This window comes from Marmota monax, unplaced genomic scaffold, assembly GCF_021218885.2.
Source record: "Marmota monax isolate L192 unplaced genomic scaffold, Marmota_monax_Labrador192_F-V1.1 WCK01_AAM20220418_F8-fsc00023, whole genome shotgun sequence".
NCBI classification, from domain to species: Eukaryota; Metazoa; Chordata; class Mammalia; order Rodentia; family Sciuridae; genus Marmota; species Marmota monax.
The window spans coordinates 14,955,223-14,975,221 of record NW_026692907.1 but is presented as its reverse complement, the minus strand read 5'-3'; the positions used below and the strand labels follow the sequence as shown (position 1 = coordinate 14,975,221).

Here is a 19,999-nt window from a genome sequence, read left to right as displayed (position 1 = left end):
GTTATTAAAGTGAAAATAGATTCTCCTACTTCTCAGCTAAGCTTGCCACATCTAAACTCTATGAAGTCCTGTTGGAACTAAAAGTTTACAAGAAGTCCAATACTCCCATGCCTTAGGTATGTCAAAAATTTTGTGTTCTTTTTCCTTTTTTAAAAACGTTTTCAGAAGGTGATAAATTCAAAGACAAACAGCATTTATCTTATTTGCCAATATAACAAAAGTAGGCTTTATTCCATTGACCTCAATACACACATGTGCATAGTGGGTGACTCATCAGCCAACATAAGAAACAGAGCTAGCATAAGTAGCCTTCCTGATTTCTGACTTCCAGGTCATTGTTCCATTTGTATTTCATTCAACTATTGGTTTGGTTTGATTTCTAATGGGGAGTGAGAAGAAGAAGGAAAATGGTGAGAAAACTATGACCTATTCCTCCTTAATGAAGAGTAGCAAAAGCAACCTTATTTTTGCAAATAGAATTTGAGATACCAACTTACCTGCTGCAAACCTTTTCTTGATGAGTGAAAATCGGTACCCTGCTCCAACAAGTTCAATGTCACAGCCAGAAAGAGTGCTCCCTTCACTTGTGAATTGTACAACCAGTGGGGAAGGTTTGCTTGGGCCTTCAGACAGCTGAAATCTTGCTAATAAGGAACCCACCCCTTAAAAAAAAAAAGAAATATTACAAGAAAATAGGCAACACAACATTCTGGATATAATTTTGGAAATTAGAAAGTTAAAATACAACATTGGACTTACTTGGAAATAGTACAAGTTTTAGTGACAAAATTGTGATGAATGAAATGTGTCATTGAATAATATGAATACTTCTATTTGCACATTAGTGGAAGTATACTCAGCAAAATGGTGCTTCAAAACTTGGGGGCATGCTGCATGGAAGGCCATGTATTTTCATAACTCTGAATAATATCAGAGGAGAGTGAAAAATATTTATGAGTATGGATCTACTAGAGGACAGGGACATGCCTCCATACAGGCTCTTTCCTGAAAGGATGGTCTGTGAGTTGAGGTCTTGATAGGAAGGGGAAGAGGAAAAGTACTGGAAGGATTGTTTGTTTTTATTGATTGAAATAACTAAATGCAAAAATGGTGTTAAATATTCTGCTTGTTTTTTTAGTGCCACATGTATTTTGGTTCAATAATTGGCATTTTTTTAAACATTTATTCTTTAGTTGGAGGTGGACACAATACCTTTATTTAATTTTTATGTGGCGCTGGAGATTAAACTCAGTGCCTCATGCATGCTAGGTGAGCGCTTTTCCTCTGAGCCACAACTCCAGCTCCATAATTGGCATTTATCTACAAGTTATTTCAGCTTTATAAACTAAATAAAATGGTTTATATTTTATTTTTATAGTTTATATTTATTACCTCCATTTTCTGACTTCTGAGAGATATCAGGAATCTTCCACAGTATTCTTTGTTGTTCAGCATTCCTAAAAATAAAATAGAAAAAAGGTCTTTCTATATGCAAATTTCTGTTTAAGGAACGCCATGTTTTTTTTTTTCAAGATAGTATTTTTTAAAAGAATGTTGAAAAGTTTGGCTATAATTTTAAAAATTATCTCTATGTACCTATATTCACACATACATTTCTCTTTTTCTGATTCTAACTTGCTACAACACGGTGAGGTAGACATTTAGAGGATAATAAAAAGTTTAGAAAAAAGTTTTGAACACATCTGTTGAAAGCATAAAAAGTATTAGCTAATTAATTCAGAACATTTAAATTGCAACTGTCATCTGGCTGGCATCATTTAAAAAATATATACTTTTTGCTTTTGATGGTAATAGGGAAAAACTGGAATGTTCTTTCTAGTACAAGTCCTTTATCATGGATGCTTCTGGCACTCGGTATCTATTCAGTTTCTACCTTCACCACCATGCCTTTTTATGTAGTTCAGAGGCTTTAAGAGGTGCACTGTGTTTCCCAGATACTCTTGCAATAAGATGTTCTGAGATGCAAATTTGGTCCCACCAGTTACAGGCTCAGTTTGAGACCTGGAAGGAGAGGGAGGCAGAGGCCCTTTTCTTGCTGCCTTCACTATTTCCCTCTGGCCAGCCACCCAACTGAGACATGGAGTTCTTCTAACACAGGGGTGCAGTCTGGTCTTTAGTGTCACAGGTGTTGAGAGGCAGGAACTTCCTGATCCTTGCATCAGTTACAGGAGTGGGCTCTTGAGTTTAGTGATTCCACTGGTAGTCTCCTGATTTTTTTCCTTCCCACAGCTATGGCAGACACAGCCAGTCCCCTGGTGGGCCAGTTCTTACAATGTTTGGGAAACATTCTTGGAGCTACAGCCTGTTCCTTTAGCACTTCCACCATCATGGAAGCATTGAAATCCCTGTACTAAATCATTATTGCTTAAAATAATATTTCCTGCCCTGAACCCTCCAACATTGGCCTACTATGATCTGCTACAGGAAACACAAATGCCAAGGAGTCTGCAACCGGGGGATGAGCAGTTTCTTACCAGACTGCGGGTGGAAGCACGGCCTGGAGCTTGGTCACGCCTCCGTCTATGGGGACCAGGAACTGCACATTGTTCAGGGCCACGGCTGTGGTCATTGAATCCGTGTTGTATTTGTAATCTATGCGCAGGTCAGTGCTCGCAGGCTCACATCGCCAGTTCACTGCCAGGTTCAGAGGCGTGGACTGAATGCCCTGGGCAGATACCTTTCCAAACAACAGGAAAGGGAGCATTTAAGGTTCAAACATTAATGTGAAACTAAACCAGAAGCTCTGGTTATCTTCCAAAAGAATGGTTTTAGGTATCAAAATATCATAATGTTGTTTGTGTGGCTCACAAAGGAACACTCAGTGAAAAGCACTATAAAGGGTACTATGTGAGACAGAGCTGGGTACTTCAGGCAAACTGTTCCAGATTAAAAACATAAAGTCAATTGCTCAAATCTCTAGGGCACTTTAGAATTTACAGTGCATTTCCTTCTGATTAGGGAGGTGGGATAGCACGCTGGTTAGGGGCTGAGACCACAAAGGCCACAAAGCTAGACAGTCCTGGTGTGAATTCAGATTCTGCTACTTAGAAGCTTGGACATAATCTCACTGAGCCTCAGTTATTTCCTTGTATGCCTAATGGGAATTATGATAATAATATTTTCCCACAGGGCTGTCAGGAAGATTGAAGGAGATAAAATAGCACAGGTCCAGCACGGAGCAAGGAATTAATATTTTAATAAATGTTTCCTATTAATATTCTCACCATATTTGCTCTTCACAACAAATTGTGAGATAGACAAAAAGGGTTATTATTACACCTTTGTGATTTTCCAGAGGAAAGACTTGACCTCTGGTCCTCTAACTCGAAGAACTACTTTCTGATTTGAACCAACCATGAGTTAGTTAGACCAAAACAAAGTCAGATTTGAAGAATCAACAGCATTTTGTCTTCTCTAAAGACTAATATAATTTCGAATTCTGGGTCCACAGTGAAAAATTCAGTGTTATCAGTATTTGATTATGATTGTGAATAGATCTCTTGGAGATTCTCCTCTGCTAGGTTTGTATACACTGCAGGGACTGCATGGGGGATGTCTTTGAGCTTGGATTTTTATTCAGGGAATATGGGTTTTGCTGCTTTTGAAGAACATACACAACTCACTGGAAATGGCAGCACATATGAATGCCCTGGGAAAGGGTCCTCAGGGTGGGTTGGCTCACAAGCAGGGGTGGTTGTTGTAGACAGTCCAGAAATGGGTTCTTTTTTTAAAAAACATATTAGTGCATTTTAATTATGGAATAACAGGTTCTACTGTGACATATTCGTATGTGCACATGACATACTTTGATCACATCCACTTTACCATTATTCTCCCGTACCCTCCCCCTCTCCTCCTCTCCTCCTCTGATCCTCCTTTATAAGATGACAGATATGACTTTTGATGGAAATTTTAACCAGACAGCCACTATAATAGTTTTTAAACTTAAAATACTGTTAGCTGTACAATCCTTTCTACAAATAAACTTTTTTTGGGAAATCTGTTATCTAAAGTAGATCAAAAGCCAGGCAGCACCTTCCTCCCCATGCTTTTTCTGCACTCTCTCCTTCTCTACCACCCTCAGTAGTAGTTCTCAACTCCATAAGTGTTCCTCTACCCAGGGAGGGGCTTTTTGCATAGGTGAAGATGCATTTTTGATTGTCCCAATTTCTGGGATATGCTATTGGTGGCTACAGACTAAACATGCTGTGATTTGAGGGCAGTCCCACAAAATGCTAGCAGTGTCCCCAACCCCATCTCCTTGCATTGTTGAAAAACAACAATACAACTGAATCACAGCAAAAAGTTCAGAGTACTTTGAAATATAGTAGGCTACGAGCTCCTTATAATAACCTATAAAATATCTAGATGGGTATATTTTTACCCTTATTTTCAGCTGCAGAAAGGGTTCTGGGAAATTAAGTACCCAAGGTCAGGGGCCATTAAGAAACTTACTTAATTTCAGAATTTAATCTCTTGCCTACACTTTACATTTTACACAAAGCTCATATGGCAATAAGTGAATTATCTACTCTCTAGAGTCAATAACAAACAGAGAGAATACAAATATTGCACAGGATTTAGAAGTTTAAAAATCTTTTAATCTGAAATGAAAATGTAGATAGAGTGTTTGTAATTAGATTCACGAAGGGAAATAACTACAGTTTTCTTTTCACAGTTGGACAGGAGAACACACATTGTACCCTGAAATTTAACTGTTAAGGTGAAAATGAAATTTGGACGTTCCATTTCTTATTCCTTCTCATTTCTCTTACAAGCTCACGGCAGCCACTAGACATGTTTAAATATTTTGGAAAAAAGTTAAGTAAAATACATTTTCTATTATATTTTACTTATAAAAGTAATGAACTTATGCCATAGCATATGTTTGTTGGTACTATATAACCTGTGATATTTAAAGCTTAAATGATACTGAAGTACGGCAGAAAAATAAATGGGTAAAAAGGAGACATAAAGGAAGGGCAGGAAATAAAATTTTAATTTAGAGTTTTGCATACTTTTCCAGGACTCTCACACTCAGTCTTTTACCAAGGCTTGTTACTGCCAAATTCCTGGGAGATCTGTAATTCTATCTTAGCACTGTTAATTAACCCCCCCCCCCCAAATAGATTAAGTAATGATAGATATAGTATCTTGAGGAACCTAAACTTAGGGAACTTTCCAGTGCTATCTATTGATCAGACAATGAAGACCCTGTCTGCCTAAGGATTCAGAGATTGACCAGACCACCAGAAACCTCCTAGAGATTTCAGGACTAATATGATCCCGATATACCTTTCCATACTGACTTCTCACCAAATTTCCTTTAGAAAGAGAGCCAGCCCGCCCCCACCCCCACCCCAGTGTGTTTCTGAATGGCCTGCTTTCTCCCTTGAATGCATATCTACTTTCTGAAATAAACCTATCTATGTCGCTGACTGATGGTGCTAACATTCTTTTCCAGCATGAAAGTCAAGGACCTTGCTGAGTTGAATTACCCATCACACTGGGAACTCCTCAGACCCTTCTTCAGAGACAACTCTGCTCCTGTGACAATACTATCCTCAGGCAAAAACTTCACGTTTGTTTGCATTTATGTAATATGCACCACCATATGGATATTCCACTTTCAAACAACATTTCAAGTAAGTTTTTTTCCAAACTACAGAGTGCACTAGAACCACTTGGGTAACTTATTAAAAATACAGGTACCTAGGTTGACACAAGTAAATACAAATACCTGGTGGTGTCAGGGTGAATGTACATATTATGTCTAAATGTCTGCACATATATTTCTTTTTGGCATCAGTTCAGAGCCAGCATTGGTCTACGGATTCTCTGGTAACTACACTGTGCAGTCATTTTTGAGAATGTACTGATTTTTATTAAAATGCAACTTTCCTCATACAAAGAAAAATACTCTGAATATATTTACTCATCAAAATTATAATGCATTAAAAACAATATAGGAGAGGCCGAGGATGTAACTCAGTGGAACGGCACTTGCTTAGCATGCTCAAGGTCCTGGGTTGGATCTCCAGTACTGGGAAACAAAAAATCAAGGAGGTCAAGTAACTGAGAATCAGGTGGACACTCAGACAGGTAATGTTGTTTCTAATAGACTTATTTACTAGATCAGTAATAATTTCAGGTAAGGGTAATCCTAGGCACAAAAAGAAAGCTCTCAGATACAATATTATATTTTATCAAACATATTTTTGACATTGAGTTATTTCTTAAGCTTTATTAGAATGGTTTCATAGGAATATTGCACTATGAAAAAATCTAGTTTATTTACATGTAATCATTTAAAAAAGAGGCTTTAGAACACTAGTGGTCTTAAAATTGCAGTGATCTAGTTTAATGATACTTACACTTTTAATATAATTTTGTTATCTTCATTTTGTCACATTTCTTTAACTTTTTAAGAGAATATTTCATTTATAAGTTTAAATAAAGATACACATGAATGTTATTGTCATTGGTCACAAAGTAGCTCTTTAAGGTGTCCATTTCCTTATATTGACAGCCTTCATATAATATTAAAAGAAATACTATTTTATTTATTTTTATTTAATATTAGGTACTTTAGAATGTAAACTGTAATGTGAAAGACACCCTGGCCATATAAATAGGCTTACCTGATATTTGAGCATGTCCACATTGTAATATGTAGCCTGGGGTTTTTGTTCAGACACTTTCTTTAGGTGAGTCATCAGATTTGGCATGTTTACCCAGAATTCCTTGGTATTGGCATCATTTTGTGTATTATCACTATTTAATTGGGAAGAAAAATGATTAAATAGCAGCTTATAACAAATAGCATCTACACAAGCAGCATCATAGAAAATTGCCATCTGATTTCTGTATCCACCCTGGACAACTGGTAGAGATTATATAATTCACAGTTGTGTAGTTTAAGTACAAATGTGGTTCTGAACAGTATCATGTTAACAGATTAATATTGATATCGAGGAAATACTGTGTTCTAATTCTCAGTGAGTACCCAGTAACATTAACTAGTCACCAATCATGGTTAATCATGATTGCTATAAATTGGCTGGATCTAAGATGATAGATGCCAAAAGGCTCACTGATATTCATGGTTGCTTTAAAAAATGAATTATAATCTGAATTTAATAGCTCATCTCAGTTTTGTCTAAATTTGTCAGTTAATGCAATTGAAAAGCTGAACATGTTTATTTGTTTTGAATTCACTTGAGCCATAGGTTTTAGAAATTATCCAGTTAAAGAATTGGCCAAAGGCAAACACGGTCTTTATTACTGGCCAAGGAGAAAAGGGTGACACTAAAATTCCCATGCTACCTTTTCAACATTTAAGACTTCATTCAAGAGTATCTAAACCATAAAAGACATCACTTCACATCCAAGATGATCCTAGAGTGTAAGTGATGGTAACCATGGTAGTTACAATGGAAGAGCACAGAGCAGTCTTGATGAACCCAGGACGGTGGAATCCCTGTGAGTCACTAGTTTTACTCAGAGGCATGTCCACAGACCACCCTTTCAATCCATCTTGTAGATGCTTGTCTCAATAATAATACGAATCAAGCAAGAGTGCACAAAGCATTTGTTCATTTCCAACATATCAAGGAAACCGAGACCCCATGTGAGTTTGTAACTGGACACACAGCTTGTTTACAGACATCTTACTTCCAGAATATAAATCTATAATTTTGTAGTTATAATTCTTGAGCACCCATTATGTTCCAGGCATTCTGCTAGATGCATTATAAACTATTACATTAAAATCTACCCTGCAAAGGAAGCATTATCTTCAACTTAAAAGATGAGTAAATTTATAATACAAGAAAATTAACGGTTCAGAAAAGAGAAGATTGATAAAGTGAAAAAGAGATAAAGGGAGATCAAAAGTGAGATGCTACCATTTAGTCTCTAGAAGGCAAACAAATCAAGAAAGCAGAGTTACAAAACTCAGGGCCTTAAAACTACCATTGGTCTGTTAGGAGAGGGTGGCATCTAGGAGGGAAGAGGTCAGGTATCAGTGAGTGTGACCTGTGTGGTTCTGGTAGGCTCTGGTATGAGGTGCTTGCCAACAAAGCAAAGCTCTTTGAATCTTATGGGGCCTGGGAAAGAGTCCTGGCCCTTGAGACTTTTTCCCTGTTCAAGCCGAACCAAGGATATTGATCAGGGCTTTTCATTTTACTTTTATTTTAAAACATCTAAGTTATCCCAAGCTCCCAGAGTTGTCACTACACAAGGAGGCAGGAGATAAGAGCAATGGGGAGGTCAGTGAAATTAAGTAATTTGCTTAAGGTCACAGTGAATATGTAATAGGACCAGGATTCCAACCCTGATCAGTTGCATTTGTCAAACTTTCCCACTAGATCATAACAGAGGTTCAGAATTAATATCTAGCAGGTTGCCATTCATTTATATTAAGTAGAGCTGAATAATTGGGAGGATCTTAATCATGCTATTTTTATTAATTTTATTTATTTCTTTTTAAAATTAATTTTTAAAATTTATATATGACAGTGGAATGCATTACAATTCTTATTACACAAATAGAGCACAATTTTTCATATCTCTGATTGTACACAAAGTATATTCACACCAATTTGTGTCTTTATACATGTACTTTGGATAATAATGTCCATCACATTCCACCGTCATTTCTAATCCCATTTCTAACCCTCTCTTCCCCTCCCACCTCTCTGCCCTATCTAGAGTTTGTCTTTTCCTCCCATGCTCCCCATCCCTACTCCACTATGAATCATCCTCCTTATATCAGAGAAAACATTCAGCATTTGTTTTTTGAGATTGGCTAATTTCACTTAGCACTATCTTATCCAACTCCATCCATTTACCTGCAAATGCCATGATTTTATTCTCTTTTATTACAGAGTAATATTCCATTTGTGTGTATATGCCACATTTTTTTTATCCATTTATCTATTGAAGGGCATCTAGATTGGTTCCACAGTTTAGCTATTGTGAGTTGTGCTGCTATAAACATTGTCTCCTTGGTCTATACCCAAAGGACTTAAAATCATGCTATTTTAAAAAACAAATACATCTGCTCAGTTTAAAAATAAGCTAATACATATATATATGATTATTTCCTCAAAGAACCTGCTTTAATATTTATTCCAGAAAGCTTTGCCTATTAAATGCCCAAAGAGACACAGAACTCCTCAATGCTAAAGAAATCATGAGAATTCTTCAGTCTCATATTTGGGTTGATAATTTTTCCTGAACATTCTTTGAAGGCAAACCCCTTTCCTAAGATAAAAGGGATTGCAAACTTAAATGCTTCCAGGTTGCTAACCTCAATGACATCTTTCAGTAAAGATAAATGAGAGAATTGGCTGGATCTAAGATGATAGATGCCAAAAGGCTTATACTGCAGTGAAAACAGCTTGGTCACCATTGTCTTTTAAAAATTAGGGGTGGTGGTGATGGTGAAGCAGCAGTACATAACAAAACCAAATCGGCAATCACTGGCTAAAGAGTCACCCACTTCAGCCCAGCCACGAAATGAAAGATTCAGGCTGATGTGGGACTTAGCCTGTCACTGATGGGCAGACCTGGTTGTAGCCAGAGAGATTCCCAGGGGAGAGAGGCCGGGCAAGGGTACACTTTGAGCTCAAAGGAAATAGTAACAAGTTTTGATTCTAGACAGATGCAATGTGAAGCTACCAGAGGGTTATGGGCAAAGATGGGCTGGGTCGTGTTAGAAAACATCATTTGGCTGTTTAAATACATTGTAGCCAAGCAAGATTGGATTCAGGAAGGGAGACAGTTTGCAGTGGTCCAGGGAAATGATAGTGGCCATTTGCACCAAGGAGGTTACAGCAAATTAAAAATGTGGCCACTTTAGAGAGATATTTTTAAATAGAATATCAGGATCTAGTGAAGAGGAAGCTACCAAGAATGACTCCTTTTATCTCATCCACTGCAAATAAGTAACTTGGTACAGTTTATCATTTTAATATCATGAATATATGTATGTCTGTGTAGCTGTGCAGGTGCATAATAGACATCATTTCAGATTTAATAGTTAGAAAATGTGGAAAGTATTTATACAAACACATTTGCTTGAACTTCTTTGATATCATACCTGTAAATTTCCATCAAAACACTTACCATTATAATGAAATTATGTTTAACAAGAAAATTTTCAAGTTCATGTGAAGAGTAGCTCATGGTTCAAATATTATTTAATTTTAAAAGATGCTGATACAACAAAAGAGTTCCCTATTATTGGGTTTATTATCCAATGAATATATTGTCACTAACACATTTAATTATTTTCAATGACTCTTTTACCACTTTAGATAGCTGTTCATGAAAATACCCATATGCATATGCAGCTACACATACACACGGAATTATCCTTGGAAAACTTTGACAGCTGGTCAAAGTTCTGTGTCTGAATCTACAAGCATATCAGAGCAGTGGTAGTTAGCAACAGTGCTACTGCTAAGATTTATTTGTCATCTAAGTACAAAGTGCTAAACCACATATATCTAAAAATTTACGCAAAATAATATTTACCAGCAGAGAAGTTGGGGATTTGGCAGGACATGTTCTAACCTGCTGAAATTTATCACCCGAAAAGTCAGAGCAGCTGGGGAGGGGTTGTTGGCAAAGTGTCTGGTGATGCCGGCAGGAAAGGACAATACCATTTCTCCAGTAATCTTAACGATACATCTGGTGTATCAAAACACATGAGAGAAAAGAAAGAGAGGAAATCCAGGTCAATAAACTGTCAATCAAAACAGCTAAGAAGAAGAAAAGATTTGGGTAAGTACATAAATAGCAAAAGAGATGATAGGTGTGCTCTTAATTCCTCTCTCAGCTACTAAGTCATTTCTAATTTACATGAGAACTTGTTGCTTAAAACTTACTTTTAAAGAGTGAACTATAAGAATCAAAGTACAAAGTCTATAGGTTGTCCTCACAAATAAAATCATCTACTCTTGTGATTCTCACTTTGATTTCTGAATTTTTGGCAGCATGTTTCAAGATATTAAATTGCATCATATTGTCACATTTTACTGAGACTTTGAGTAATGGGGTTAGTACCTTGAGCATAGTCTTTTACATACTCATGAGGTAAAGTTCTTGCTTACTATTTAATTAGTTCTTTATTCTATTAACTTGTCTATTTGGTCACAATTATAAAATCAGACCTAGAAATTAATGCAATAAAATGATTTTTTATATGTTTATTTTATTTATATGTGATGCTGAGGATCAAACCTAGGGCCTCGCACATGCTAGGTGAGCACTCTACTGCTGAGCTACAACCAAAACCCCCAATAAAATGATATTTTGGAATGAAAAATACACCTTTTTTTGTTAAATGGGCTTTATGGAGGCACAATTAACATACAAGAAACGGTACTTACTTATAGCATAAAATTCTATAACATTGTATGATGTGAAGTCACCATACAACCAAGGTAACCATTTCTATCACCCTAAAACTTTCCTCCTGCCTTTTTTTTGTTCAACATTTTTTAGTTGTTGATGAACCTTTATTTTTTATTTATTTGTGAGAATCGAACTCAGTGCCTCACACATGCTAGGTAAGCGTGCTACCACTGAGCCACAACCCTGAGCCCCTCCTGCCTTTTAACTCCATTTTTGTAATCTCTCTACCCCAACTTTCCACTCCTGATCCCTAGGCAATTGTTAATATGCTTTCTGTTACTACATTAGTTTGCAATTTCTAGTATTTTACATAACAGAATTACAAAGAATGTACTTTAGAGGTGTCAAAGTTCTTTCTATGAGAATTATTATTTTGATATTCATCCATGTAGTTGTGAGCATCAATAATTCATTTCTTTTTGTTGCTCTGAGGTACTTGGATATACTACTACAATGTGAAAAAGAATCCATTCGCCTGTTGAAAAAACATTCAGGTTCTTTCCAGTTTGGTCTGTTATTAAGGTATGATAAATACATATGTTAGGCCTTTGCATGGATACATGCTTTCCTTTCTCTTGGTAAGAACATGAGTGGAATCACTGGAACATATGGTAAGTGTATCTTTAACTTTTGAAGAAACTACCCAACTGTTTTCTAAAGTGGAAAATACAGCTGTATGACAGCATTTTACTAGTTTCTTCTCTAGTCTGTGGCTTAGTTTTTCCTTTCTCCTAAGAACACTTTAAAGGGCAAGTTTTCAGTTCATCAATTTATTTCTTATAGATTACCTCTAATCCAGTTATACTTTTAGTGTCCTAAGTAGTCAAATTTTTTTTTTACCTATAGAAGTTTTCTTTCTTTTTAGTTTTGCATGTACTTTGTGATCCATTTTTGGTTGACTTCTGTATACAGTGTGAAACACAGATCTGAGTTTATCTGTATGCAGCAGCTATCTAATTGTATCAGCACATTTGTTCAGAAATGACTATCCTTTCTCCATTGAATTACTTTGGTGATTTTTTTGAAGTTCGATTGTCCATGTTTGGGACGGAGTCTGGATCCATTGTTCTGTTTCATGGATCTATTTTGCCTATTTTAAAACCAATACCACCCTGTCTTGATTACTGTAGCTTTACAACAGTTCTGAAATCAAGTCATGGTAGTCATCCAACTTCGTACTTTTTCAAAGTTGTTTTGGGTATTGTATGTCCTTGCATTTCCATATGAAATTTAGAATCACTGTATTAATTTCAACATAAAATAAATTTATTACCTCGCAGTTCCAATTCATCATTAACTGCCCACTCTAAAAATCCATGAATAATGGGCCCTTTCTCCTTCTTTTTGCCAACAAACTCCATGTTAAGTCTTGTCAGTAGAGGGCGCTGGACAGAAAGCATGTTCAATTCCAGTGGGCTTGTTAGGCAGGTTCCTATAATGTACAGGGCTTTTTTAGGGCCAAACTCCTATAATGAATGTGGCGTCACCTAGAGTGGGTTGTAAAAGTAGTTCTGCCAGTGACCAGTAGCATAAGCAGCTTTCCTATGGGTTCATATAGTTCAAGTGACTGGGCTGCCCCAATGACTAGATTCTACAAAGCAGGAAGGGTTTCTAGCTCCGGGTTCTTGCCTTGTGTGTGCTAAATTTCAACCTTCTTCCCTCCTGGCTTCTGCAGTACATGGTGGCCAGCTGCACAACTTGCCATTAGTTTCCTTTGGCATCTTCTTAAGCCAATTTGGCAGTGGAGTGTTTCAGCAACATACCTCCCCGTGAACAGTTAGTCTGCAGGGCTCTGCCTATGCCATGCCCAATAACTTGAAGAAGTGAGCTGGCACAGCTCACCTTACCTTTCAATGGGGACAGTCCTTCACCTGAGGTCCAGTGTTTGCAAATCTTTGTTTCATGCATTTTGCCCATACTTGAGCTATTCCAGGTGAGAGAGTAAATTGGTCTGATACTCTACCTTGGTCAGAAGCAAACATCTCAAAAAGTTTATTTTTCTTTGGAAAACAGGAAATACAGTTAGCCCTCAGCTTCTGCAGATTCCATGGAAAATTGTGTCTGTACTGAACAACTACAGACTTCTTTTTCTTGTCATTATTCCCAAACAGTACAGGCTACTGCTATTTATATATTATGTATATGATGTTAGACATTATAAATAATCTAGAGATGATTTAAAGTATATAAAATGATTGCATAGGTTATAGGCTAACATGATACCATAAGGGAATTGAGCATCTGCAGATTTTGGTATCTGTGGGGGGTTCCTGAAACCTATTCTCCCTCTACACATTGAGGGATGCCTGTATTTAAAACAAGAGACCTTCTTTAAGATTCCCCCATACATCTGGATAATTGACTCATGTATCACTTCAGCTCCAAACTCAAGAATGAAATTTCTAGGTTAGTAAATGAAAACTTTGCTCACATTTGAGAACAGAAGACTCAATTTTCACCCATAGTCACTTGATGTACTATGCAACTCTGTAATTGATGGGATACACCTAGCTCAGGTGAGATGGTACATTTTCAAAATAGTGTGTGGGAAGAACTGCCACAGCTTTGTATGTGTAATGCTGGGTCTGGGTTAGAAGTAGGGTGAGGAAAGGTGAGTTTCCTCAAATTGCCATGTATTTCTCCCTTACTCAGATGTTATCCATGAATTTGCACCACTCTGAATAAGAATTTTGCTTTCTGGAAGTTTGCATTTTTGTCTCCCCTGGAGAATATTACTGATCTCCCAGATTGGGCATAAATTGCTGTCTTTCTCCTCTACTTTTTAGAGTCATTAACCTTGTTTGATTACTGGTGTTTAAGTGGTGCCTAAATTAGCTTCTCCTCAAGCTAATTCTACTCTTGATATTTGTCAATACATGGACATGTAGAATATTACATTCTGGAAGACAACCACAGTTTTTCAGAGCACTTGTTAATTTATATGTCAGCACCTACCATCACTCAGTATATTGCGGTTAGCAGTAGTGGCCCATGTGTTTTTTAATTGATAGGGAGCCTTCTCAGTTTCTTTTCTAGGTTGTTGAAAAGGAAATCTAAGAAGTGTCTTGGTAAGGAATGAGTTTGTCTTTTGTAAGCATTAACCTTTTGGAGAGGAGAGGATGTGACATTTATTAATCAAAAAACATTTACTCACTCCCTTGCCATGCAAGCTGTTATTATTATTATTATTTTGAGCAGGAGGCAATTAAAAAAGAAAGAAAGAAAGAACAGTAAAACAGTTCCTGCCTCTCAATGGCTTTCAGTGTTGGGTAACAGAGTAGTTTGCATAGTCCAGAATAAAAAGTATGGAGGCTCCTCAGTTATATTTCTGCATCTCCATTGTCAGAGGCAGATCTTTGCTGATTTATTAATCCATCCAGTGTCTAACTGAATCTGAAATCTTTGTATAAAATTTATTATTTTGAATATTCTCTAAAGGAAAATAATTTTTTACCTTAATGATTGTTCCTATCAGTATGGTAAGGTGGCTACATTTAATGTGAGTTCGAATTACAGAAATTAAAAATGATGTGAAATGGAAATATGAACAAACTCTTTATGAATAAAATTTCAAGTGGTGTGAATCCTCACAGATGAAATGTTCATCAAGAATGGCAAAAATTTTTAAAGTCAAGTGGACTTATAAATTGGGCTCTCCCTATTGACACAGGTAGCACTATGTTTGCTGGCTGTCAGATGTAACGCTGGCCAGTTTGGGTAGGTGAATGTTGAATCTGAATTATATGCTGTCCCCAGAAACACACTCCTCCTTCTAAGTGAAACTTCCACATACTACATTGATAACTAAGCCCACAACTCTCTTCATAAGAGATCTTCAATGAATATGCAGCTTGACATCTTTTATTTATATGCCTCTTTCATTGACTTGTGTATTAAGCAAAATCCTTTTCATATTACAAGACTCAGTTCCGGGGAAGCCCTTTCAAAAGGGCTTCAACCTTCCTTAATTTTCCTTTCTCTGGTCCCCTTAGACACAAGTACAGATTATTTTTAGGAAACCAATGTAGTTTCTTATACTTCTAATCTACTATTGTGAAGGTAAGTACTGTGTTTTCAGTTCTGGGAAGACAAAGGTGCACAAAATGCAGAACATAACAGGGCAGGAATTCAATGAAATGTTATTAGAATAAATTTATACTTCTAACAACTGTAGAAATGGTACCTATAAAACATACCAAATTCTGTGTACTGCACTAGAATCAATAGCAACAAATAGAATTTGCATGGTACTGTACAAGCTTCCTGTTGAAACAGGAAGACAATACAGAATGAATAATTAACATATGAGGATAAGAGATGGTAGCATATTTTGAGAAACTCAAGTTTTTCTAAGGGATTAGAAAATTAATCCTTTTACCTTATCTTTTAGTGCCTTGGCTATTCAAATGTGAACTGGTAATGTAGCAAAGGTCAAAGATTCTCTGCCTATGACCTACTCAAAAATATGCAAAAGTCAGAGTACCTGTTCCAGGTGCTATCCATGTTTAGGGAATGAATATAACTATATTTGAATGTGTTATTATTGCATGACATTGTATGTAATAATTAAGCTAATAGGTTTCTGGATCCATTGTCTGAAAATAAGTGGCTTTAATGCAAGATAGCAGTTGGCTTTATTTCTACCTGGTTTTAGAATCTGAGAAGTTTCCTGAAAGTGAATAATGAAGGAAGAAAAATAAAATGATTTATTGCCTGGACATGGAATAGAGAAAAAATATCACCTCATAATTTGTTCATGAATTTCAGATCTCAAAATTTTAATGAAATACAGTGGATCTTCCATTTAAATTAAATGTTATAAGAATAAATGTAAGATATACTGCAACTATTTATGACACTATATTTGAAGACAGATTGCATATATATCCATAAGCCATATATACATATGTGTATATATATACATATATATATGTGTATATATGTGTATGTGTGTGTGTGTGTGTGTGTATATATATATATATCTATATATCTATATATATATCTATATATATATCTCCAAAAGCTAAGCTATATATATCCAAAGGCTGAGCTAATTAGAAAGGACATAGGAAGGGCACTAAATTATTAGGCTCATGGGAATGCTACGATCATGGTCAGTAGGCTCACAGGTGCAGACCTCTCGACACAACTGTCATGTGTGCTGGGGAGACCGAATCAGTATAAAAAAACCTGGCTTGTATTGTGATAGGCCCACAGGGGTTATACCACTTCTTAGAAATAAAACAAAAAATATTATTAAGGGCTTCTTTTTTAATATTTATTTTTTATTTATAGGTGGACACAATATCTTTATTTTATTTTTATGTGGTGCTAAGGATTGAACCTGGTGCCTCATGCATGGTAGGTGAGCACTCTACTTCTGAGCTACAACCCCAGCCTCTATTAAGGGCTTCTTATCACCCATTGCCCCATATCTGCACCTATTCTTTTATGGACTGTGTAATACATTTATGCACAAGTCTTATTTTCCATAGCAGCTATTCTTCATCACCAATACTCGTTCTATCTAGTTCAATGGCAGGTACACGGTGGCCATTCTGTAGATGTTAGGTGAGTCCTTCCACTACACTTGTCCGGCAAACACCCCTTGAGTATTCCATGCCAGATCCTGTTTTAGGTGCTAAGGATATATGGTGGACAAAAGAGTGGGGTTAAGAGAACCATAATGGACAACAGGGAAAAACATGTAAGATGTTAATGAGGAGGGTTATGGGGAAAGAGGAAGAGGGGAGGAAGGGAAGAAGGAAGTGTTAAGTGGGGAGGGAGGAATGTGGTTACTTTATATACGTAAACAGGAAGTTCTCTGATAAATCTTTGTAAGAACCACAGGAGGATGGTCTGGGGCTGTAACTCAGTGGTAAAGTGCATGTCTCGCAAGTGTGGCTAGGATTTGGAAATGAAGGATAAACAGCCAGGAGACCAGCATGCCTTCCCCAGAGTGAGTAGGGAGGTGAGGGTGTGCAGGTCTTGAAGGACAGAGCATTATGTGTTTTTGCTTTGAGCAAGATAGGAGGGTTTTGAGCAGAGGAATGACATGACATGAGGAGAGTAGACTCTAGAGGACAGAAGTATAAGTGGAAGACCCATTAGGGCTCTCTGAGTGAATAAGTGAGGGAGTGAGTGAAAGCCGAGTCAGCAGCAGTCAGAAAAGAATTCACTCTGGTATGATTCCCAGTGGTTTTCACACCAGCATAACCATTCTCTTTGCACTCTTAGTTCTTCTTTTTAAAAAGCATGTATCTGTCTGTTTCCTTCAATGAAGGCCAGCTTGAGTTTCCTAAGGTATATGTCAGTTGGCAATAAATAGTTCTTAGAACTGATAAGACAGAAAGTTATGCAGATTCTTTGTACAAAAAAGATCCTGCATAACCAGCATGTATGTGGAAAGTATGTACACAGCCGAAGCCTGGCGCTCACAAGCTCAGATGAGGTAGCTTTTAATTTCTATAGACAGTGTGGTTATGGCACATGGCTCAAGTGATTAGAAGATGATTGAGAAAGGACATGAGAGAAACCAGAGCCCACAGAGTTTATTTCTCTACAATATTATGGACTATTATGGTTTGGATCTGGAAAGTTCCCCAAAGGATGGTATAATGAAGGCTTGGTTTACCATGCAGCAATGTCTAGAGGTTTTAGGAAAATGACTAGTTCATGAGGGCTTTAATTTCATTGACTCAAGAGGGTTAATATAACCATCAAGTGGATTAATCCATTTGATGGATTAATAATACTAATGGACTACTGGGAGGAGGTGGAAGTTGTAGGCAGGTGGGGCATGGTTGAAGTAGGTATATTACTAGGGGTTGCGCCCTTGGGGACTACATCTTGTCCTTGACCCGTTCCCCTCTCTGTTTCCTGGCTGCCTTGAACTGAGCAGCTTTCCTTTGCCCGCCCTTCCACGGCGATGTTCTGCCTGTTCAGCAATGGAGCTGAAACCTTTGAAACCTGAGCCAAAATAAACCTTTACTCCTCCAGGTTGTTTGTGTCAGGTATTTTGATCACAGCAACGAAAAGCTGACTAACACATGGGCTTAGAATAAAATCTACGTATTGTTGAAAGAGATGTGACATTTAGGGAGATTGGTAGATCCCAGGGGCTGGCATTACACCTAAAGGTGGAGTTACTAATTATATTGGTTTTCCAGTATAATTTTGTTAGGGTTAGACTTTAAAAAAAACTAGTGTTTCTAAAGTGTAAAGAGGATTCACACTTAGTCATACAAATTGCCACTTAAAATATATATGGGGATTCAAGTTCTAATAATACTTAATCATCGCTGTTTTAAAAATTTTTAATAAAATTGTCTGCATGCACGTTTAATTTTAAATTCATTCTTCCTATCATAGATAGAAGGTTTTCCGAGCCTTAGTCCTTGTAAGTAAAAAAAAAAAAAATTAAGAGAGCAATTTTTTCCCTTCCCTATGTTTCCCCTTTGTTTATAATCAGATTAAGATCTGGTATTATGCTTATGACATTTAAAAACTGGTTTGACTTAGGTGTTTAGTTTTCAGTGTGGACTAATAGCCACTCTTTTATTTATTTATTTATTATCATGAACCCCTTTGGTAAACTGATGAATTCTGTAGTTGCTCTCTCTGGTAAAATGCACACAAAAGATATGCAATATAATTTCAGGGAATGCACAGACTTTCTGAATCCTATCCATGGAACTCCTTGTCAAGATGTAAAGTATTTAATGATGCCACAAATATGTTCAGGTCAAGTTCACTGTCAGTACATACTGCTATAAATGAAATCAGGGTCATTTGAATAGAGGGTACTGCATTTTCCCCCTAGAATTTTAATTTTGCTATGATTTTAATTTTTCCTCTTCTTTTTGGACAGTATTTCCTTCTTAGTGAGGATATCAAATAACTTATTCCCTTGTTTTACTGGGCATTTTGGGAAGGTCTTTTTCTTCCATGTTATCATTCCAATGATCCACTATTTCCACCTATATGTGGGCTGTTCCCTTCTGGGGAAGACTAAGACATAAAAGAAATGATCTGGACGTAGCTTTTAGGGGACCATAAACTTTCTCAAGTTTGACAGAATTAGAGTGGGTTTCTGTTACTTGCAATTAAAACTGAATCAGAGATTTCTAAACAGTAAGATATCAGATTGTTGGATCATTTGATGCTTGTTAAAAAGCAGATAATATTACTAATTAAATTTTATCCTCTATTCTAGGTGTGTCAACTATTATTGTTAACTGAATTCTTTATGGTTTTAGGATAAAGAGTAATATAGTTACATTTGGGCTGTCCCCTGCTAGATAGGATAGAGTTTGGAGAATACAGTGGACCACGTCCAAGGCTTACTTGCTTGGATCTGCTCCTTTGAAGTAGGCATTGACAGTTTCTGTAAATGCTGCTGCAACAGGGAGGGTGTCCTGGGCTCCCATGGTTAGGGGGCTGGGTCCCCTGGAAGAACCTGCATGAAATGAAATGCTTTCATTTATTAAGAGACATCTAGTATACATGGAACTAAAAGCCCATAAAAGGATTAAGGTATAAAATCTATTACTAA

At 36.8% G+C, this 19,999-nt stretch overlaps 1 protein-coding gene across 17 annotated transcripts in view; it reads right to left on the bottom strand.

The window, feature by feature from the left end:
• The window catches only part of Sgip1 (SH3GL interacting endocytic adaptor 1), a 208,587-nt gene that overhangs the window by 3,733 nt on the left and 184,855 nt on the right, over positions 1-19,999 (bottom strand). For all 17 annotated transcript variants that reach the window (XM_058581566.1, XM_058581567.1, XM_058581568.1 and 14 more), the window contains 6 exons: positions 19,792-19,903; positions 10,564-10,719; positions 6,663-6,795; positions 2,496-2,698; positions 1,393-1,457; positions 498-662 (listed from right to left, as the gene is read on the bottom strand). In XM_058581566.1, the coding sequence (XP_058437549.1) occupies positions 498-662; positions 1,393-1,457; positions 2,496-2,698; positions 6,663-6,795; positions 10,564-10,719; positions 19,792-19,903 (834 nt within the window). The remainder of the gene's footprint in view (positions 1-497; positions 663-1,392; positions 1,458-2,495; positions 2,699-6,662; positions 6,796-10,563; positions 10,720-19,791; positions 19,904-19,999) is intronic.